At 39.4% G+C, this 21,838-nt stretch overlaps 1 protein-coding gene across 1 annotated transcript in view; it reads left to right on the forward strand.

Moving 5' to 3' along the window:
• PDE3A (phosphodiesterase 3A) overlaps positions 1 to 21,838 on the forward strand; it is a gene marked incomplete at its 3' end in the record, with an annotated part of 264,961 nt that overhangs the window by 138,367 nt on the left and 104,756 nt on the right. The window contains exon 2 of the mRNA XM_080706218.1: positions 17,991 to 18,041. Coding sequence (XP_080562344.1) covers positions 17,991 to 18,041 — 51 coding nt within the window. The remainder of the gene's footprint in view (positions 1 to 17,990; positions 18,042 to 21,838) is intronic.

Consider the following 21,838-nt stretch of genomic DNA (forward strand, 5'->3'; position numbering starts at 1 on the left):
ACATGCACACATCACCCAATTAGCCCCTACCCAATCCCCACCCCGTTCCCTCCCCATCCCTCCTTCCCATGCTTGGCTTAGTGGTTGACATCTAGTATTATAGCAATTTATCCAAAATTAACAATGATAATCTCACAGAACAGTTTCATTTGTCTGATACCAAGCTTTTGATGACTTAGAGATAACATTTCAATATTTCTTTTTGCTTTCTTTCTTACAAGAGAATATTTGTTTCTTTTTTTTTTAGGTGAAACTATCATACATTTATATTTACTTATTTTTCAGAAAAAAATCTATCCTAATGTGGAATATGGACTCTAGATACCCATAACAATCTCGAAAAAGAACAAAGCTAGAAGATGTATATTTTCTGATTTCAAACCATATAAAGCTACAATAACTGAAACAGTGTAGTACTGTTTTAAAGGCAGATATATAAACCATTGGAGTTAAATAAAAGCCTAGAGATAAATTCTTCCATATATTGTCAAGTTATTTTTGACAAGCTTTCGTCAAACATTTGGTGGAGGAAATAATAATCTTTTAAGTAAATATTGTTGAAAAATAATAATTACATGAAAAAGTATAAAATTGGACCCTTACCTTACACCATATAACTCAAAATAGATAAAAGACCTAAATATAAATCTTAAGACTATAAACTTTTAGAAGAAAATCTGGGTCATTAAACCTCACAACATTGAAATTGGCAGTGATTTCTTAGATATGATTTCAATGGCATAGGCAACAGAAGGGTAAACAAACTCCCTAAAAATTAAAAAAATATTGTATATCCAAAGGCAATGTAAACAGAGTTAAAAGTTACTGATAGAATGGGATAAAATACTTCCAAATGCTATATCTGAAGGTATATTAATATTCCAACTAGAAATCCTAAAAATTAGCAAAAATAAAAGCAAACAATACAATTTAGAGGTAGGTAAAAGACTAACATAAATAATGAATCTCCACAGATAACCAATCTTAGTTGTCTTTTGGATGGAAAATCTTGTTTCTTTGGTTCTGGTGTGTGTGTGTTATCTATTTCTTCTTTGTAGTTAATCTCTTTGAGTATTTTCTCTAGTGCTGGTTTTGAAGACATAAATTCCTTCAGTTTCTGTTTGTCGTGGAAGTTTCTTATTTCCCCATCTAATTTGATAGAAAGTTTTGCTGGGTAGGAAATTTTTGGCTGGAAGTTGTTTTCTTTCAGAGTTTGGAATATGTTACTCCAAGCCCTTCTGGCTCTCATGACTTGGTTTGGGAAGTCTGGAGTGATTCTAATTGGTTTGCCTCTGAATGTCACTTGGCCCTTTGTTTTTGTTGCCTTTAAGATTCTCTGCTTGGCTTCCACATTGGTCATTTTGACAATTATGTGGCGTGGGGATCCTCTTCTCCGATCCTGTCTAAAGGGAGTTCTATACGTTTCCTGGACCTGTGTATCGACCTCTTGCTCTATGTTTGGAAAATTTTCTGCTATTACTTCCTTGAAGAGATTGTTGATCCCTTTGGTTTCACCTTCTTTTCCCTCCTCTATTCCAATTATTCTTATGTTAGCTCTCTTAAAATGGGCCCACATTTCTTCAATGTCAGATTCCTGCTGTCAGATTTTTTTTCTACATTATAAACTATGCGTTCATTTTTGGAGTGATCATCTTCTAAGAGCGAGATTTTATTCTCCATGTGGTCTAATCGGTTGTTTGTACTTTGAATTGAGGCCTTTACTTTATTAATTGCATCCTTTATCTCTTTTTGGCTCTCTCTGAATTCTTTTCGAAACACCTCTATTATTTCTACAGTTATTTTCCTGATTTGATCTTCTAGAAATCTCTTAATTTCTGTGTTATCAGGTTCTGATGTTGTGGGGTTGTGGGCATTCATTGCTCCATTCCTCTTTTCCATGATTTTGGAAGTTTGTGCCTTCTCTGGGTTCTTCCCTTGGGTCACTAAGACTTCACTTAAGGTGCTCTGGATCTCGAGTCTGTGGTATCTCAGTCACCACTACTCCTTTACTGGGTTGTATCACAGAGTCTCAGACCCAGGGAGTCAATTGAGGCTGCTTTAAACCATGGGGGGTGCCAGGTTGGGCATTCTCCTATGGTGTGATATTTCTGCCACTGCCACTCCCCCACTGGGTCAAGTCCCTGGGAGTACAGTACTGGGATTTCTTGTCTAGGGGCCGCAATTTGACTCACTTTTGTTGAGTGTGCCGATGGAGCTGTTGTGGACTCACTGAATTCACTACTGCCGCAGGCGGCAATATGGCTCTGCTGCCACGCCCTCGGCCGTGAAGCTGGTGTATTTGTTCTCTGGTTTTGCGCTCCGCTCTGAGTCCCTGCAGGGTGTGCTGAGCCCAGCCACTGGGAGCTTTAGATGCTCCCTGCGCCGAGAAATCTGCCGAATCCCGCCCAGCTGTTCTGCAGTGGCTCACCTCGGCTAGCTGTTCGCCAGTCCTTTCTGGAGCCTGGTGGGCTGTTGAGTGCGTTGGTCTGGAGCCGTCCGGTGAGCTCGCCACTGCCACCGGCAGTAAGGCGCTGCTGCCGCGTCCTTGGGCGTGAGGCCGGCATATCTCCTCTCTGGCTCTGAGCTCCGTTCTGAGTCCACCTCCTCTCTGGAGCCTGGTGCTGCAAGGAAAGATGGCGCCCACCGCTCTGCACCATGGCTCTGGCTGCAGCAATGCAGTCTGGTTTCTTTCTGGTGTCTCGTTTTCCAGCCCTCTTTTTCTCTGTCCCTTGTAATTACATTTTTTGTTTCTCTGCTGATGGTGTTTTCTGGCTATGAAAGGCGCTGATTTTGTAGTAATAGAGATTGGTTGTTAGTGGGGCTCGTAAGCCCTGCTTTTCTCTGTCGCCATCTTGCACCTCTACCAATTTAATAAATTCAGTTTTTAAAACCTTTCTTAACAGTAATCAAGTAAGTAATCAAGTAAGTAATCAAGTAAGTAATGTAATCTCTCAGATCTATCTCTGACCATCTTTTTCTTTCAAAAGTAAACTTGTCTTTGTATATCAAATTATGAACTAGATTATTCTAAGCAATCCAGTTTTCCATTCTAATGAACTCCCTGAATCTATGTAACTTGAAAAATTAATTTAGACTAATAATTATAGCCTGAAAGAGGAGAAAAATTATAAACTCAATCTGAGCAGACAACAACATTCAACTATACTTTTAAGGTTATAACTATAATGTTATGTTTGAGTCTACAAGGCTCTAAAAAATGCTTCATATCACCATTGCTCCAAATGAAGTCTGTTGAGGGTGGACTGCAGCCAGCAGCCCCGATAAACCTTCCCTGCCCTAAGTTGCTCCTGCCAGGTAGTTTGATTAAAGCAACAGAACTATGACCAACACTTGCATGATGTACTGATTTTGACAAATTGAACTGTCCATGTTCTAAGGATATTGGCTTGAGCATTTGAGAGCCAGAAAGAGTGTAGGAATCACCATTTCTCTCCTGACAATGTCCAAAAATGAATAAATGTAAGCTAACAGGAAAATCACCCTAATAACCCTGTAAGCTAACAATAACCGTTAGCTTGCAAATGTGACTTTCTGACTTTTTGAAATTTTTGATTTATGATTGCTATTATCCTTAGTCCACTCTGAGGATTGAACTAAAGCCTGCCTGACACAGGATAAAGAAACTTTTTTTTTTTTTTTGTAATACTAGGGATAGAACCCAGGGGCATGTTATCTTCTATTTCAGTTTCCTCTCTTTCATCACTAGACAGTGACTCACATAATGTATCCCCCAAAAGATTAAATTTCCAAGATACCTTTTTAAAAAATTTTTTTTGCACAAGGATGTTGGTTTTTTGTATCAATAAACCTACGGAATTATTTCCAGCATATCAAATGTGTCTTGGAAGGAGAATTGAGGGTTAGATCAAATTTGGGAGTGGAGTTGTACTCTAAATATGGTTTAAAAGAGTATCCTCAGGCCTTACAGTAAGGTATTTCCAGGAACAATTAGAAGGCTGAGCTGGGCGTGGTGGTGCAGGCTTGTAATCCCAGCATTTGTGAGGCTGAGACAGGAGAATTGCGATTTGAGCACAGCCTCAGCTACTTAGTGAGGATTTTTGCAACTCAGTGAGACCCTGTTTCAAAATAAAGAATTAAAAATAGGGCTGGAGTGTAGCTTAAAGGTAAAATGCCCCTGGCTTTTATCGCAAGTACCAGCAAAAAAAAAAAAAAAAAAAAAAAAAAAGGCTAAACATGCCTTTTTGAAATCTACTAATTGTAGATAGTGTAATGAAAGTAATTCTGGCAGTACCAAGTCCAGAGGAAAGAGAAGGCTTATGCAGTGGGCTTAATCTATTCTTTATTCTCACCCCGTCCCCAGCCAGTGGAGTCTTTGGGAAAGGTGGAGTTACATGATAAGTGCTTGGAACTCTGTCATCTTGCCGAAGCCTCTTTGGCACTGATGGAAAAGGTGGCTAAATATCAGATGAAGTAGGACTTTAAGAATTCTTCAAAAAGCATATTTTGGAAATATTATAACTTTGAGATTAAGAGGAAATTGTATCAAGATGAAATCAGTGTTTGGTCATTTTATAAGATTTAAAATGAGTTCAATATTTGAAGTCATGTTTGTGAATTCATTTTTAAAAATTACGCTTTTTCTTTCCCTTTAAGAAGACTTCTAAAAAGGATAATTTAAGTAGAGAATTTTCCTCTGCTTTAGTTTTGTTGTTATATGTAAACAGTTAAAAACCAAGTCATGTTATGTATATTTTTATATAACCATATGTAAGTTTTATATATATATATACACACACACACATATATATATATATGCATACATAAATATGTGTACATGTGGGTATAACTTTTGGGGGAATCAAAGTTATTTTTCCTTTTTAGCACATTATTAATTTAACAGTAGTAAAAATTATACATAATTTATGCTAAATGCAATATATCAAAATATGTGATAAAGAAAAAGAGAAACACAAGCTCTTCACAGCAAAGACTTTCTTAATCTGTTGAGTTAAAACTTTTGTCCCCACTGAGACCATGTCTGGATTTCATAATTCTCTCTAGGATTTCTAATTTTTTTTTTTTGCCTAGAAAAAGAGATCAATTTTATAGATTAGTCTCATGAAGTTCCCGAGTGAGTTTGACTGAGTTTTAATAATTTTCTGGGGGGGAAAACAGCCTTGAATGAGTCTTTTCATGAGGCATTGAGCAAATGGGATCAATATGTAGGGAGACTGAAGTGATATCATTACCCAATCTAAAAACAACAGGTAAAAAGTGAGAAATAATACACCCCGACTTTATTATTATTGTGGTTGGCAGAATTAATGTGAGAGATACTTCTGCAAACCGTAAAATACAGATTTATAATCACTTTCAGTGGCACGAAACAGTTGGGGTTTTATCTGCGGGAAAGTTCATAGAGTTAATACGTTAAAGCTATTTGTTGATAAATTAAAGCCATTCGTCTTTCATGGGAGATCTGTGTCTTGTTCTGTCTGCTCAGAACTTGAAAGCTTTTGTGTTATGATTGTTTTTGAAACATTTGCATGGAATTTTGGTGTTTTTTCTTATTTGTTTATGTTGTGTTTTTGTTTTTTGACCCACCAATTGCATTGGAAGTGTGATTGTGTTTCCAACAACAGAAGGTGCAAGTTCTTTCTACAATGAACAGACTCCTGGCTTGGGTCCTCGGAGGCCTTTTTAACATCTCTTATTTGGGACTCAGCCTTTTTCCACTCAGAGGAAGCCAGTCTATGTAATGACGCTACAATAATACAAAACTGTGGCTTTTCTCATTGTTAGGCATAAAATTGGTCTGAATCTAATTCCGTAGGTGCTGCGGACTCCATGGGCAGGCACATATGTTACACGTTAAGCCAAGTAATGGTGCATGACGTTTTGTTTTAATTATAAAATCATCAAGTTTTGTAAGTTTTGTGTTGACATGGTCTAGAGATGAGTTTTTTCCATTCTAGTTTATTGGAAAGTAACTACATATGTTACCTGAATTATACTTTTCTCAAAGAATTAAAATGTGGTAAACCCTAAACAATATATAACTATTAACAGAGATGGAAATAATAGCCAGCATTTAATGAGTCCTTACTATGCTCCAAGACCATGTAACGCCTTGACAGAGGATTGAGTCAGAGGTGGAGCTGAGCCACTCAGTCTGGCCTAACTACGACCCCCCTGTACTTTGTTAATTATTTCAAAGGTAGTGCCTGCCTCCTGGTGCCTCCTGATTGGTGGCTTAAATGTGAGTTGGCTTACATAGAACTTTTATATGTATGCTATATCTAGTTACTATAAGTAGATATGGAGCTAGATATGCATACTCAATATTTCTTGCAAGTGTGTGTAGATGGATGGATGGATGGATGGATGGATGGATGGAGGAATTAGTTATTGGTACTAAGATATACGGGCTGAAAATATGATGTAGCTAAAAATACCAGCTAGATATTCATACTCAATAAATATTTCTCGCAAGTGTGTATGTATGAATGAACAGGAATGAATGATTGATCGGTACTAATGAGATGTTTTGGCCAAAAATTTGGTGCAGCTAAATACCCAGTTATGTAATTTAGTATGAATTTTCAGGTGATTTCATAGTCGTCATTGTAAATTATGATTTATTTATGGTATTCACAAAGGATTTTCAGAGAAATTAAGTTTGTCCGTATTTCATAGTTTTAAAGAAGGTGGGTAACTCAAGAGTATAAAGTGAGCTTTGGAGAAATAAACCCATCACATTACCACAGCTGTGTGTTCCCTGGAGAAAAATAAAACCTGATACTTTTCTTCTTTTTCTCATTAATATACTCCAGTGCCAAAGACCTGATACTTGTTAGTTTGGATTTAATAGTTATTTGCTGTTAAAAGAAGTACCGCAGGACAAAATGAAGTATATGATTTGCAACCAGCCAATCCCAGTTTTCATCTGTGTTTAACACGGTGTTAGCACTTGGGCTCTCTTAACCCATTCCCATACCCATGAAACAGGGATCGTGTACCTCTATTGGGCTTTCGTTTTTTGTTGTGATAAAGCAAAAAGCAAAGTACAAGAAAATTATTTAGAAAACCCGAAAACACATTGCTCAAATGTGTTCCAAGGAAGCTGTCCTTAAACAAAAAGGTTCTATAACCAAATATTTCTAAAAGAGTTTACATTGAGTTCCTTTTCTTTAAGAGTTGGCTAGACTTTTGCACACTAGCGTGTGCTGGAACACACTGTGGAGAAATGTTCCGCAGAATTGTTTAAGCTGATTTCATTATTTTATTTTTATATCTTCATAAAATATCTCACAGGAAAATTATTTAAGTGCTGTTGAACTGATGTGATTGTATTATTAGTAATAGTGCCAAGGATGAAAAGTAGAAATAAAAATTACAAAAATTCCACATAATTAAGATAGGCACGATATTTTAAATAAACATCCTGGATGCTTTTTGACAGCAGTGGCAGTAAATAGGATTCGGGTCTTGACTATCATTGTGATTACAGAGACAGAAATAGAATTATGAAAACGTTCTACGCCAGAGTGTGGGAACATCGTTTTGATTCTCAGCAGGAATAGGCAGAGACCCGAGAGGCTGAGATTTCAGATCCAGAAGTCAGAAGGCTTTCTGTCTGTCTGAAGCCTGCTCCTTTCCCAATGTCCATGGGATTCATACCAACTGCTGGGCCCGAATGCGGAGGCAGGATCAGGGATTTCTCTCTGCCCAGTGAATGGAATCCAGGTAGTCTGTATCGCCCACTGTGAAAGGAAAAAACCATTTCCTCTTCCTAGTGTGATATTTTCAGGCTCTTGAAAATTCAAAGGAGGGTCGAGTGTAAAGAATCCGTTTTTCCCTAAATTGTCCTGAGGATGATAAGAAAGAGATTTCAATCTTGGGAAAGTTCCTGAAACCAGTAAGTTGAGAAAGACGTAATTCTCATGCCCCATTCAAGAATAGCACCCCCACCCACAAAAGCCCTTGACGCAGGAATCTCTCTGTGCCTCCTTGGTCTGTATCATATAACATAGCACTGTCCTCTGTCTCCCCATAAAATCTCCAATAAATTCAGCATCACTTGAAAATACCTTGTAAGGTGGGGTTGATTTGGGGGTGAGAGATGGGTGGAGGCTGTTTATGAGACAGGCTGAGAGTTATGTCTGGCTTACCCAAAGCAGGCTGATGTGGTCTCCTAGTTTGCTAATTAAATTACAGAGGAGGGTAAATGAAGGTCAGTCTTTCAGTGTGTGTGTGTGTGTGTGTGTGTGTGTGTGTGTGTGTGTGTGTGCGCGCGTGTGCGTGTTACTGGGATTGAACTCAAGGCCATTCTATCTCTGAGCTATATCTACAGCCCTTATATATATATATGTATATATATATGTGTATATATATATATTTGTGTGTGTGTGTGTGTGTGTGTGTGTGTGTGTGTGTGTAGTACTGAGGATAGAATACAGGTGCATTCTACCTCTGATCTACACCTCCAGCCCTATTTTTTATCCTTTATTTTGAAACAGGGTCTAACTAAGTTGCAGAGGGCCTCACTAAGGACCCAAAGCTGCCCGCAAACCTATGATCCTCCTTTCTCAGCATCCCAAGTACTAGGATTACAAGTGTGCACCCCCATGCCCAGCATTTTGAAACAGGGTCTTGTGAAATCCCTCAGAGTCTTGCTAAATCACTGGGCACTGGTTTCAAACCTGTGAGCTTCCTGTCTCAGTCCCCCAAGAACTGGGTTTAAAGGCGCACACCACTCCACCTAGCAGGAAGGTGAATGTTTCTCAGCACCATCTGTTAGGTCTCTCCAGACCCTGGACCCCAGTGTGCAGCCCCAGAGGGCTGAGCAATAGTGAGTGGGCCTCAAAATACTGTAAGACCCAGAACAGTGTCCCCTACCCAAGGACCGCACTGCCATCTTAACCCCATATCCCCTTGACACGGACCATGGGAAGGAATATTAAAGAGTAAGCATGGTTTCCTATAAGGACTACACAGAGGCGGGGCTGGCCCAAAGGTGCTGACCGAGGTGTGCTTAGTGTCAGGGGACAAGCAGGGTGGGTCATCTCCTCCCAGGAAAGTTTGCGGGAGGAAGCCAGTGTGAGCATATAAGAAGGTGTATACCAAGGTGAGCCTCCAGAGCAGAGTGCCACGGTTAAAGAACGTTCAGTCCCCTTGGCCCAGGGAAAGTCCTAACCGTATCGTCACACTTGTGAAGTCCAAGGACAGCCCGCGTTCGCATCCCATACAGTTTAGGACACTTTCCCCTGTGCTGGGGATGAAACCCAGGGCCTTGCTCTCCACTGAGCTACACCCGCAACTTGCATTTTATGACTCATGAAAGACAAACCGAGGAAAGAGATAATAAATCAATCATGTTATGGGCTGGATCAACGTGACTTTGCCTTTGTGGACTGTGGAACGTGTCCTATAAATTCATGTTGCGATGAGTATAATTAAGTGAGCATTCAGGGGAAGGGGCGTCCTTGGGTCCTGGTTATTTTTCTAGAGAAGGTTCTTTGGAGCTAATGATTAATTTGGGGGTCAGTTTCTAAACCCAGTGCAGTTGATGTCGTGATTGTCAAGACCCGACCCTTCCCCTTTTCCCCAATTTGTTTAATTAAAAGATTGTTTTGACTTAAAAAAGAAACATTTTATTAGTGCATTGTGGTCATGCATCTTAATGTTTTGACGTTCAGCATTGATAAAACATCGTCAGTTGGCACTCAGTTTGGAAAAGCACAGATTCTGCTGGATTCTTTACATTGGTTGCAGTTGACAAAGGGTTTTCTTCACTATTAAGCACTGGTTGCTGAGGGACACACGCTGCTCCCCAAGCACCACTCTTGGTCCCGTCTCGGGGGCTTGGCGTGCCCTGACGCTCTTGTCCCAGGTCCCCGTATCCTGCTCTCTGACTTAATCCAGTTCTGCTGCTGCAAGCCGCTTTTTCAGAATGGACTCCCCTGGTCTTCTTAGGTAAAGTAACTCTGCTCTTAGCCTCGCTCTGCCCTTCCGAACATTTTTTCCTCTATCATTCTGTCCTGCCCCAAGCTGCTTTGTGTCTGCACCCTCGCCCTGCGAGTGGCACCAGTCTGTGCCCGCATCCTCTGTCTGCGGGGAAGCAGAGGTGTGCCTTGCTTTGTCCGCTGATGAGTCAGTCGCACCAGCAGAGTGCTGGGTTCATAAAAGCCCGGCAGTGAATAAATCTCAGTGGATAAATCTTGGAGCAAAAAGTGGGTTATGCCGTAGCTTTTGCAGTTAGTTGGCTATGTTTTTAAAAATTATTTTTACCCAGTTTCCACCTCATTCCCACCCCCTTCTCATGTTTGGCTTAGTGATTGACTTTGATATGTTTTTAAATGTACAGCATGTGCATTAGAGAGTTTCCCTCTTCCCTCATCCATCCCCTCAGTCAGGTCGCCTTATTTGCCCATCTGTTATTTATCCTTCTTCGTCCAGAGTTCCTCCTATGACCTATCTCCCTAGCTTCCACATATTAGGGAAAGCATCGATTTCTTACTTTTTGTGACTGACAAATCTCACTTAGCATTCTGTTCTCCAGTTCCATCCATTGTCCTATATATGACGTAATTTAGTTCTTTATGGCTGAGTAATATTCCACTTGGTACATATCCCATAGTTTTGTAATCCTATGTAAAAAAAAAAATTAAAAAATATTTTAAACTTTTATTGGTGCATTGTAATTGTGCTGCTATCATGCTGAGATTCAGAGTGAAAGAGCCGGGCGTGGTGGTGCACGCTTGTAATCCCAGCATCTGGGAGGCTGAGACAGGAGGATCATGGTTCTTGGCCAGGCTAAGCTACTTAGTGAGGCCCTCCACAACTCATGGAGATCCTGTTTCAAAATAAAGGCTGGGGTGTAGCTCTGAGGTAGAATGCCCCTGGGCCCCATTCCCAGTACCGCACACACACAAGAGGAGAATGAAATAAAAGAACTCCGGGTGCACACCGCAGCCCGTTTCGTACGAAGCTCACCCGTCCCTTTTGCCATAGGCGTTCCTGAGGTTGGCGCTGACGGTGTCTTATGTGCACACAGCACCATTTGAGCTATTTCTTCCATCCAGTCTCCTTCCCTCTCTCACTTCTTTCCCATAATCCCCTTTCACTGTTTCACTGGAATCTCTTGTCATTTACCTAAAGTCTCTTCTGCTCCCCAATTTTTCTTGGGCTTCTACACATGAGAGAAAACAAAACAAAACAAAACAAAACAAAACACGTGCCCCTCGGCTTTCCGCCACGGGCTCGTCCGATCTCTCTCGGCATCACAGAATCTAGTTCCAGCCACGTTGCTGCAAGTGACGTAATTTCGCTCTTCTTCACGGTTGTGTGTTCTTGAAATTATGTGTGGGTCATTCTCAACAAGGGAAAGAGAGTGACTTTCTCGGCTGGAACTCAGAAGACAGCCGAGATGAACCTCCTCCCCGGCCTTGCCCTATTTCCCTCCTAAGACAAGGCAGGGACCATTTCTCCTTCTCTGTTCACGCAAGAACCATTTCTTCTTCTAAGTCCAGGCACGAATCATTTCTTCTAAGTCCACACAAAGAACCACTTCTTTCCCAGTTGGTCTCAGTTCTTCTGCAGTGTCTGTACCTTTAGCCAGAGAGATGGTGACATTTTTCTTCTGAGAACTCCCTGAAAATGTGGTGGTTTTCATACAAATAGATGATATGAAAAGTATAGGGCAACAGAGATGAACACTGGAGGGCGACGCTTTACCTCCAGAACTTGGCTGCGGGCACTCCTCCTTTCCCGTGCTGGTCTTTACAGCTCTACTAGAACCTTCTGGTTCCAGGCTGACTTCTTTGCTGCTGCTGTGAACTTTCTGAATTCTGTGTTTGGCCATGGTTTTGTTTTTCTTGGAATTCATGGCCATGTGACATGTTATTTGCTAAAGAATGCAATGTAGAAATTTATTATTAAAGATGAGAGAGAGAGAGAGAGAGAAAAAGAGAGAGAGAGAGAGAGAGAGAGAGAGAGAGAGAGAGAGAGAGAGAGAAGAGAAGAGAAGAGAAGAATTTATCCCATTAGGATGCAAAGAACTTAATGTCAAGAAGCTTGGACTGTCAAAATATTTTATATAACAGACTGTGTTTCTTTTCATGGAAGTTTGTTTGCCAGGAATAAATTTAAGGGATGTCTTCATTTTTCCTGTCTTGATTGATGAGAGTTGAGAAAGATGGAAGGATACTCTCTACTTTTTTTTCTTTTTTTAAGAGGATTTTATTTCTTTATCAGATGGAAAGATTTTATTTGCTGCCTGTAGGCCTGACCTGGGAGACTTATATGTCCCCAGGATTTCTGGTAAGATGCTTATTAAAATCTCATTCCCCAGAGCAGTAATCACAGTTGGACAGCCAAGTGATTTTTTTTTATAAATAGTGAGAGACCAACATTTCTTTTTTCTGTTGTTGTTTCTGGATGAAGTAGCCATGGACTTTTATCAACCAGAGTATGGTTTGCCTTTCTTATATTTTTATTCACTTTCCAGTGTCATTCAGTCTCTTTCTGTTTATATTTTTAGCCTCTTTATATAACTAATCTTAAAGTTATAAGCATTCTTCTTCCAAAAAGAGTATCATATAATGTTAATAAACTTTCTGACTCTTTTCCCAGAAGTACTTAGGTGTCCTGCTGCTTCTCATTTCTCTTGAAGATCTAGACCACATGAATTAAGGTGCAGAAAGAAAAAAAAATCGCTTTTTACTTGTGGTGTTCACTGCCTGTGCCCCACAGAGGCCCTTCACCGAATCCTATGATCATGTCAGATGACCCCGGGCCCGTCAGCCGCGCAACACCAATCCCCTCTGACCACTGGAAGGATCTTTTGACTGTCTCCGTGATAGACAGCCCCAGCTTGCACTTGACACCGAAATCCCTGGAGTCCACTGTACACCCCGCTCTTTCACTAGTCCTTTTAATTGACCACTGATCTCCTTTACGACTTGCAACTGGCCATCAGGGACACCCTCGGGTGTCTCCATCATACCTTGTGGAAGAGTTAACCCTACAGCTCTGCTTTATCATGAATGCTCTCCATGGACCAGTGCTCGGTTTAAGTAGCCTATGGTATTTAATAGGTCACTTTATCTCATGATGGATGGCATTGTAAAGATAGTGAACACATCCTGGTCATTTCAGTCTTTATTCCACAACCCTGTGATAGTGCTTGTAAAGTAAAATGTATGCACAAATAAAGGATGTGTATACTCTCATGGGCTCATATGCAGTTTATTTTCATTCTTCCCTGGACTCTCTTGTCTAGTACTCTGTACGTAATAATCATAGAAAGGAATATAGCCTTGCCATCGTGTGCAGCTGGTATTCCAGTACCACCTCTTTCTCTGTATTAAAAAAAATTTGAAGGCCGGGCGTGGTGGCGCACGCTTGTCATCCCCGCGCTTGGGAGGCGGAGACAGGAGGATCGCGCAGGTTTGAAGCCAGCCGCGCTGGCTTAAGAGCCCCTGTTTCCAAATAAAAATATAAAATAGGTCTGGGAGTGTAGCCTGGACGTAGAAGGGTTTCTAGGAGCCCCAGGACCACCAAAGAAAAAAAAAATAAAAAAATTGACAAAGAATGCTATAATAAACTCCATACACTCAAAACTGAAACGATAAATGCTAAAGTTTGGCTCTGATTATTTTAATTAAAAAGAGAATTTTAATGGCAAATTCTTAGTATGATTTCCTGAAGTCCAAAAGGGGAAATAGCCTGTTAATTTCTTTCAGTCCTTTCCTTGTTGGGCACAAAATCATGCAATATCTCATTTATCATATGCGGAGTTACTTTCTTTTTATTATATTTGACATAGCATATAGATTTCTGTAACCTTTTCATTATTTTAAAAGGTAGCGATACTATACATTTTAAAATATTACATTATTTGCCAACTTATATATTTTTCAAATATAATATGTACTATAGAATAGAATAAAATAAAATTCCTGTAACCTAACTATCTCCTATCAGCTTGTTATATAATGCAAGGAAATCTCTATATCTCTGACATAATTTCTCATGTAAATACTATCTTATACTTCAAGAGGAAATGTCAGATTTAGATGGCTTTGGATTTCAATTTTTGGAGGCTTGTTGTGAACTATCAAATTGATGTTCTGTATTAATTATAATTATAATTAATTAATAAGTATACATTTTGGATACCTTTGTTCTTTGACTAAAAACCAAACTCTTTTAAATGGCTCAGGGCAAAGTGCAGTGACTTTCTTGCTTTTCTTATTTTAGTTCTGTTCCTGGAAAAAACCTCTTCCCCCTTGACCTACGATCATCACTGAACCTTCTCTCAGTATGTTGAGGATTAAGATTTGTGTCTGTAACATTTATTTCTCTCTGTGCTGATCCCCGTGCACAGTAGAAGTCGCTAAATTCTTCTAATCCCGGTGGTTTGAACTCATTCGTAAGGCAGATCACATTAATAACAGCCTTTTGTAATGTGTTATTTTCAGAAGATTTTGAGCGCTCACTGCACTCGCAGCCCAGCACTCAAGTGTATCATTTCCTTAAAGTTGCCAAAAATCAAAGTCTAGTCACTGCTCCTGTTACCGATGTAGGATATGCCCACATCTTCCACGGGGCAGATGGCTGGACTCTATTAGGAATTGCATTTGATGGGAACAACTAATTAAAGTTGTAAACTTATTTAATTAAAATGCTAAATCATACTATTTACTTCATTAATTGATTAGTGTTTGTGAACTTTATTATAATAAACTTTTAATTAGTGCTAATGAGTATTTATTAGCAGAGGCAATGCCAATAAAGCAGAAATTTTAAAAAGCTTTAAAAGAAATACCAGTGGTGCAAGCATTTAATTTTATGCAATGATTATCTGGGTTAATTTTCCTAGAAAGTATGTACCGGCTAAACTATAATTAAACCATTGCTGTAATTTTGGGGCTTACAATGATTGGCTATGTGATGTTAAAAATGAATGCCTTAAGACTACTTAGGTCTATTTTTCACTTACTGTGCCATGGGCATTTCTCATGAATTTTTATGAAGGTTTTGAGAGCCAAATTTTAATTGCTATGTAGTATTCTTTTGTATACGATAACTTATTGGATAATTTCTCTTTTGTTGAAAAACATAGTGATTAACATAATTGCTGAATTTTCGCTTTTGATTTACTCATTCAAACGTTTTGCAGTTTTAAGAATATCAGACATGCATCATATCTATTATATATGTATAAGTGTGATCTGTACATATATATTTATTTGTGCATATATTTGCTGTAAGCTGCTAGCAATATATATTCTTACACTTTTCTTGCTAATGCCTCACCAAATGTGAATTGCGGTTAGTTCTCTAATTTATTTATTTATTTTTATTTACTTTTTATATTGAGGATTAAACTTGGGGGCATTCTACCTCCAAGCTCCACCCCCAGCCCTTTTAATTTTTTATTTTGACACAGGGCCTCACTGGATTGCTGAGGCTGTCCTCGAACCTGTGATCCTCCTGTCTCAGCCTCCCAACTACTTTGATTACCTGCCTGTACCCACCAGGACTGGCTTAGTTTCCTAATTTAATAGGCAGAAGTAGGGTCTTATTGTTTATACTGAACTTCTTTCACGTCCGTAAAGCTAATTTTTTCCAATAAATGAGGCGACCATTGATTTTTATTGTGTTTTTCTTATTCTCGCTTCAGCTTCTCTACAAGGGTTGTGTTTTAGATTTGCAACCACCCTTAAGTTACTAAAGACATAGTCATTTACCTGTCAATTACTGGAGATATTTTACCAATGTAATATTTGGATTCTAAAATTTTATGCAATTCTATGAAAAAGGGATTAGGGCCGGCGCTACAGCTCAGCGGCAGAGGGCTTGTCTTAGCATGTGTGAGGTGCGGGGTTCAGTCCCCAGTACCGCAAGAATGAATGAATGAATGAATGAACGGGTTTGTTTCATGTCTGTTTATTTTCCAAGGTAGGTCAAGCATTTACATGGATTTTATTCTACTTTCTCTTCATAGTTTATCGGTTTTAAACATTTAAATCTAGAATTGATATTAGTGCTTTTATAATGTTTATTTGTGGAGTAATTCACCCAATACACACCGATTTCTCGTATTTTCACTCCCACATTCAATTGCTACACACACCGACGTTTGTTTCTAACTGTATTTCACTAGGTCTTGTGCATTTACACTTGATGGTTAACCCATCATTTCATATTTTGTGTTAAGTTTAGGAATATATTTGAATACCCAGGATGCTATTTTTATCCTTGTAATATTTTCTAAGTTATTCTTTTCTTATTGTATGTATTTAAGGCACACGACATGATGTTTAGGTGTCTATGTGCATATTCAACATGATGGTCAAGTAAACGAAGATAGCCAGCATCGAACAGTTACCTTTCTCTCTATATATATCTCTCTCTCTCCCTCTCTCCTCTCTTTCTCTCTCCTCTCTTTCTCTCTCCCTCTCTCCTCTCTCTCTCTCCTCTCTCTTTCTCTCTCCTCTCTCCCCTCTCTCTCTCCTCTCTTCTCTCTCCTCTCTCTTTCTCTCTCCTCTCTCTCCGTCCCTCTCTCCTCTCTCTCTCCCTCTCTCCCTCTCTCCTCTCTCTCTCCTCTCCTCTCTTCCCCCTCTCTCTCTCTCTCTCTCCTCTCTCTCTCCTCTCTCTCTTCTCTACTCTCCTCTCCCCCCTCCCTCCCTCCCTCCCTCTCTCTCTCTCTCCTCTCTTTCCTATCTCTCTCTCTCTCTCTCTCTCTCTCTCTCTCTCTCTCTCTCTCTCTCTCTCTCTCTCTCTCTCTCTCTCTCTCTCTCTCTCTGTTACAAAATGCACTCTCTCAGATTTTCCATTTGGACTTCATTACCTGACATAATTATTCCATCTATGCTCTTCCAGATGAAATTTGCACTTTAGGTTTTGGTTTAGATTTTATTTTTAAAATCATGTGAGCATTTGACGGAAATGAACTCTAACCTCTGAGTTTCTTTAGGTAGACTGAACACTTAATTATATTGTAGAATTTTATCTTCTAAGCCAGTAGGATTGTGCGTTCTTCAAATAGGGTTTACTGTTTTCTGTATGTGATTATCAAGAATCTCTCGATAATGTTCAAACGTATATTATTTATTGCTGTACCTACGGATACCTTACTTGTTCCATCTACGAAGAAGTCATTGTTTTATTCAGAAAAGTGAATAAATAATGTATATAGATACATTTATTGTCCACCTCGTTGGTGCGGTGTTTATTGGCCGTTCGTTTTCCTTAGTACTTTCGAACATACTGAGTGGATGAATGAATTTCATTCCTCTGGGTTGATATCTTTTATTTCTTCAATATTCTTCCTATAAATACAATTTTTAAAATATAAGTATCTTACCTTGTAAAGCAGAAGTAGCTCGGGTCTCGTACAGCTATGGGAATAGCTAGTATTGTATAGTCTTTGTTAGAGGAAATTTAAATTTTGTCACCTTAGAGGCATATTTCACATTAAATCATTTTACTTGTAATCACCTTGCTCTTTATAACTCATGTTTTATGATATTATCAGGGAGAATTAAAATGATCGAAGTGTTGTGGCCTTCTGCTTCCTATTCATGACATCATATTAGACAACAGGATTGGGTTACTCAGCATATTTTCCTAGTTAACTGGAAGCTTAATTATATGCAAATAAAGTTTTACATGATTCGATATTTATCTGGATGTTCCTAACAGAGAACAGTCCAGCTATCTACCCACAGATTCTTCTTGTCACATAATAATATTAAAATTCCTCCAATATAACTAGAGGTTAGAACTCTAGCTGTCAAACCAGAAGCTGACTTCTTCCGGTTTGTTGATTGATTGGTGATCTTCTTCCGGTTTGTTGATCGATTGGTGATGGCTGTTTTCTACATTGCTCTCTGAACACAGATTTCAATCACTCGACTTTTTTCTTTAAGAGAAAGTCTAGAAATAAATGCACTGTTGCTGGCCATCTAACTTACCACTCTGTCTCATTGTCTTTACAGCTCATGGGACACTCAGAGTGGGACCACAGACGAGGGCCGCGGGGATCACAGGTTAGCCACCTCCGTTGTCACATTTTGTGTCTAATGCTTTGAGACATGAGCTTCCTGAAACCCAAGAAATAATTATAGTTAGAGAGAGGAAAAGGCAACATAAGCATGCCATTTGTTTTTGTTTAAATTAGCTGTAATTAAAGTCTGCATTTCAAACCCCGGTGGCGGATGCCAGTATCTTCCTCCTTGGGGGCCCCACGGTGCCGTGTTTATGCGAAGGAGAGAGTTTATATTCATCTTTTCTCTGCAGAATACATTTTGATCAGCAACCCACTCACTCCCTTGATTTATTCACTTTGATAATTTTTCCATGTATTCCCCACCCCTTTATCTTTCTGTTTCTGGTTAAATATTTTGAAATATAATCAGGGTGAACTCTGAACTAATTAGAAGATTTTGTCTCCAAATTAACTGTCCTCGTCTACGGGAAATAGAAAGATGAAAGGACCTATTATTTTTGAGAAGAAACAAATTCGGAACCTTTCTATATTACCAGGCTGTTCTCATTGTCTTCCTTTATGTCTTGAGCAAGGGGAAAGCTTCCATGACGCATGTACGCTTCCTTAATGACCTAATTAGACAGTGCGGATCTGTTTGCTTCCATAATTACTTGGCCTGACAGAGTAAAGGGTGAGTTGAACAAGAAGAAAACTCCCTGTCCTCCTTGGCGTTCTGTAAAGGAGTAGAAAAATCATCTTTCTCAGAGCAGCCTATGTTGACCTGGCTGTAAGCAGGCCAGATAAGAATGAAGTGGGTGGGCATTTTTACCTCTGCTTCTCTCATTTGTACTTACCAATTGATTAAAAAGTGTGGAAAGAAAGAGAGGGGAATGGCCAATATGGTAAGCATAAGTCTGCCGTGAGGTGGGTTTTACAAAGGTCCAAAGGATGTGTGTCTTCAGGTAAGCAGCCATGTGTGGATCCCTGTGTTTAATTTAGGTCCCTGGGAAAATGAAACTAAGTTGATTTTGGTGGAGCTCTTAGCTACGACTTTGCTCTCGCCCATGATTAGCGTCATTAGTAGATGTGTACCCCGTTCTGGCTGGTGAGGATCACCCTGGAGGGAGCTCTGCTCGCTCCCTCCCTCTGGCCTCTCCTCCTCTCTCTTCTCTGACAACTCTCCCTCTGTGCCTACACTCTCTTCAGTCTGAATTGTCTGCAAGGTCAAGAATGAAGGGGTGACATTAAAGTGGAGTCACATTTGGGATTCCACACCACTAAGAAAGGAGACCGTGAGTCAGAGTTCCCAGTTTCTGATTATTACTATCAAACATGCTTTGATATTCAGAACAGCCAAGGAAGTTTTTGAGGGCATGTCCCCTCAAAGTAATGAAGCACAGTACATACATGTATGCTCTATTATACACGTACATACATATACATGCATAATTTATCACATGCATATATACATGCAGTAATGGACTTCTATGTTTTATTATATAAATACACATATACATGTATACTTTATTATGTATGCATTAAGCATGCATATTTATATGTGCTTTATTATGCACATATACACAGGCATGCATGTTCTACTGTACACAAACATGCTATTATACATACATACACATGCATATACATGTGTGTTATATTATATGTATGCCAACATTGCATGCATATACATGTATGCTCTGTTATATATATACAACATACATGCAGATAAATCTATGCTAGGTTATATACATGTACACACATATACACGTATGCTCTGTTTTATATGGCCAAATATACAGATAAATTATATTACATACATACACACATATTTACTATGTTATATGTATGTACTGTATAATACATATATGATTCTTTATAACATAATACTTCCAGTGTGAACTATTTTGCTATATTTTTTCTCCAGGTTGATATTTGTCACTGTCAAATAAATTGAAGAAACACAAGTTCAATTGTTTGAGTTAATTTCAAACATAAAAATCCTAAATGACTGAATCCTAATTTCCAAATATTGCATGTAACTAGAAAAATAGAGAATTACACACAATTTCCCCCAATAAGTAAAGTTGTGTCTGCAAGCCCAAGGTGGTCTGCAGTGCAGAGGCTGAGCCCGGCTCGCCTGAGCGCCAAGCTCTTTCTTAGGTCTCTTAGCTTGCAGAATAACTGTTCCAAATGGAATATAGCTTTGTCCCTCCTTCATTCTTCAAGGCAGATAAAATTGTCAAAGTCAAGAGCAAAAGTACACACTTCCAAGAGCAAGACAGTAATAATGACAAGAAGACTGCCGCTCTTTGGGAACTCCAGATGATAAGTTAGGCACTGGGTAATAACTTCTTATCTAAGTCTACATCGTTGGCGGGGAAAGCAAAAAGACCCTGTATGTATGTTTTAGAAGGTCGCTGACCCCTTCTCTTCTTGCTCTTCTGGTTTTAATAATAATGTCTAAACCCATTCAGCTTTTCAAAGGAATTTCAGACAGGCTGTGTCTCATCATGTGGCTCTTAATATTTTACTCAAATTCCTTTTCGGTTTAGTTTAATTTAGGATGGGTTTCAAATATTTACTATGAGTACATCCCTGAAGTGGGACTAATTTGGAAGAAAAATTGGATCGATCACAGGATTATTACTACCCAGAACTCATGAGCCACCAGGAACTCATGAGCTCTGTCCTCTGCCAGGAGGACAGAGCAGTACCCCTCTTTATTTAATCCCTGTACATGGAAGTCTGGTATATGCAATATTAAATGTATGAACACTTGGTTCATAGATATTGCAAGTGAGGAGAGAGACAGTAGTTCTCTCTCCCTAGACAGTAGAGATGCTTCCTTTAAGGGAAGAGATATCCAGGACGGGCAGGTTTCAGTTCAGGGAATGAGAGGTGATTGGAAACTTGTGGTCTCTGAACTGGGAAGGATGTGGGACACGCATGGATGTACTTGCATTCTCTTTTTAACTGCCTTGGGTTCACTTAGCTAATAGCGGCTGTCACAGGAACTTCTATGACAGGTGGTCTAGAGATGACCACACATTATCAATGAGATAGGTGAAGGAAAGTTGGGTCCTGGACCAGCCAGGAGGGAAGATAAGAAGTTCAGTGTTAGAGATGTTATGGAAACGTGACTGGTACTTCACAGGGGTGACAGCTGAGGCAAGTCCTCGCGGTCTGTTCTGGTGCTCTGCGATGGGCTAGCAGACAGTGTCAATTTGAGAATGCTAATTATGCATGTGAGACTCCTAGCCTGAGGGTATTAAGAGAGAATGACAGGAGGAAGACTGATTCTTGGGTAGTTCTCAGGGTTAGGGCTGAGAAGAAGCTGGGGAGGAAATGACAGGGACCAATTGGGCGAGATGATTTAGGACACCCCTCTGCAATTATGTGAGCCCCACAAAAACCAGGGCTGGGAGTGAGGGGTAGCTCAGGGGAAGAATGCTCCTGGGTTCAATCTCCAGTACCATAAATAATAACAACAAAATAAGAAAACATTGTACTATCAAGGTATCCCAGGAGGGAGGCTTAAACCACAAGAAAAAGAAAACAAAACATAGGAAATACCTTTAGATCTAGTAATTAAGACACAAGTAAACCAAGAGAACGTGACTTTGATATAGAAGTCATGGAGGAAGGTACAATGCAGACATTGAAAATACAGTGTGAGATACCAGGAATATCTTGGAGGAGTTTTTTTTTTTTTTTTTTAAGAAAAATAGGATGGTAGAAATTCTATGTGGCCACAGGAGCGAGTGACATTTCTTTTTACCCTAGGATGCAACACGAGTCAGCATAAATACTGGCAAATAGAAAGAACACACACGTGGGAAAGAACTTGCTGAAAATTCTCTC

The sequence above is a fragment of the Muscardinus avellanarius genome, assembly GCF_963383645.1.
Source record: "Muscardinus avellanarius genome assembly, chromosome: 11".
Taxonomy (NCBI): domain Eukaryota; kingdom Metazoa; phylum Chordata; class Mammalia; order Rodentia; family Gliridae; genus Muscardinus; species Muscardinus avellanarius.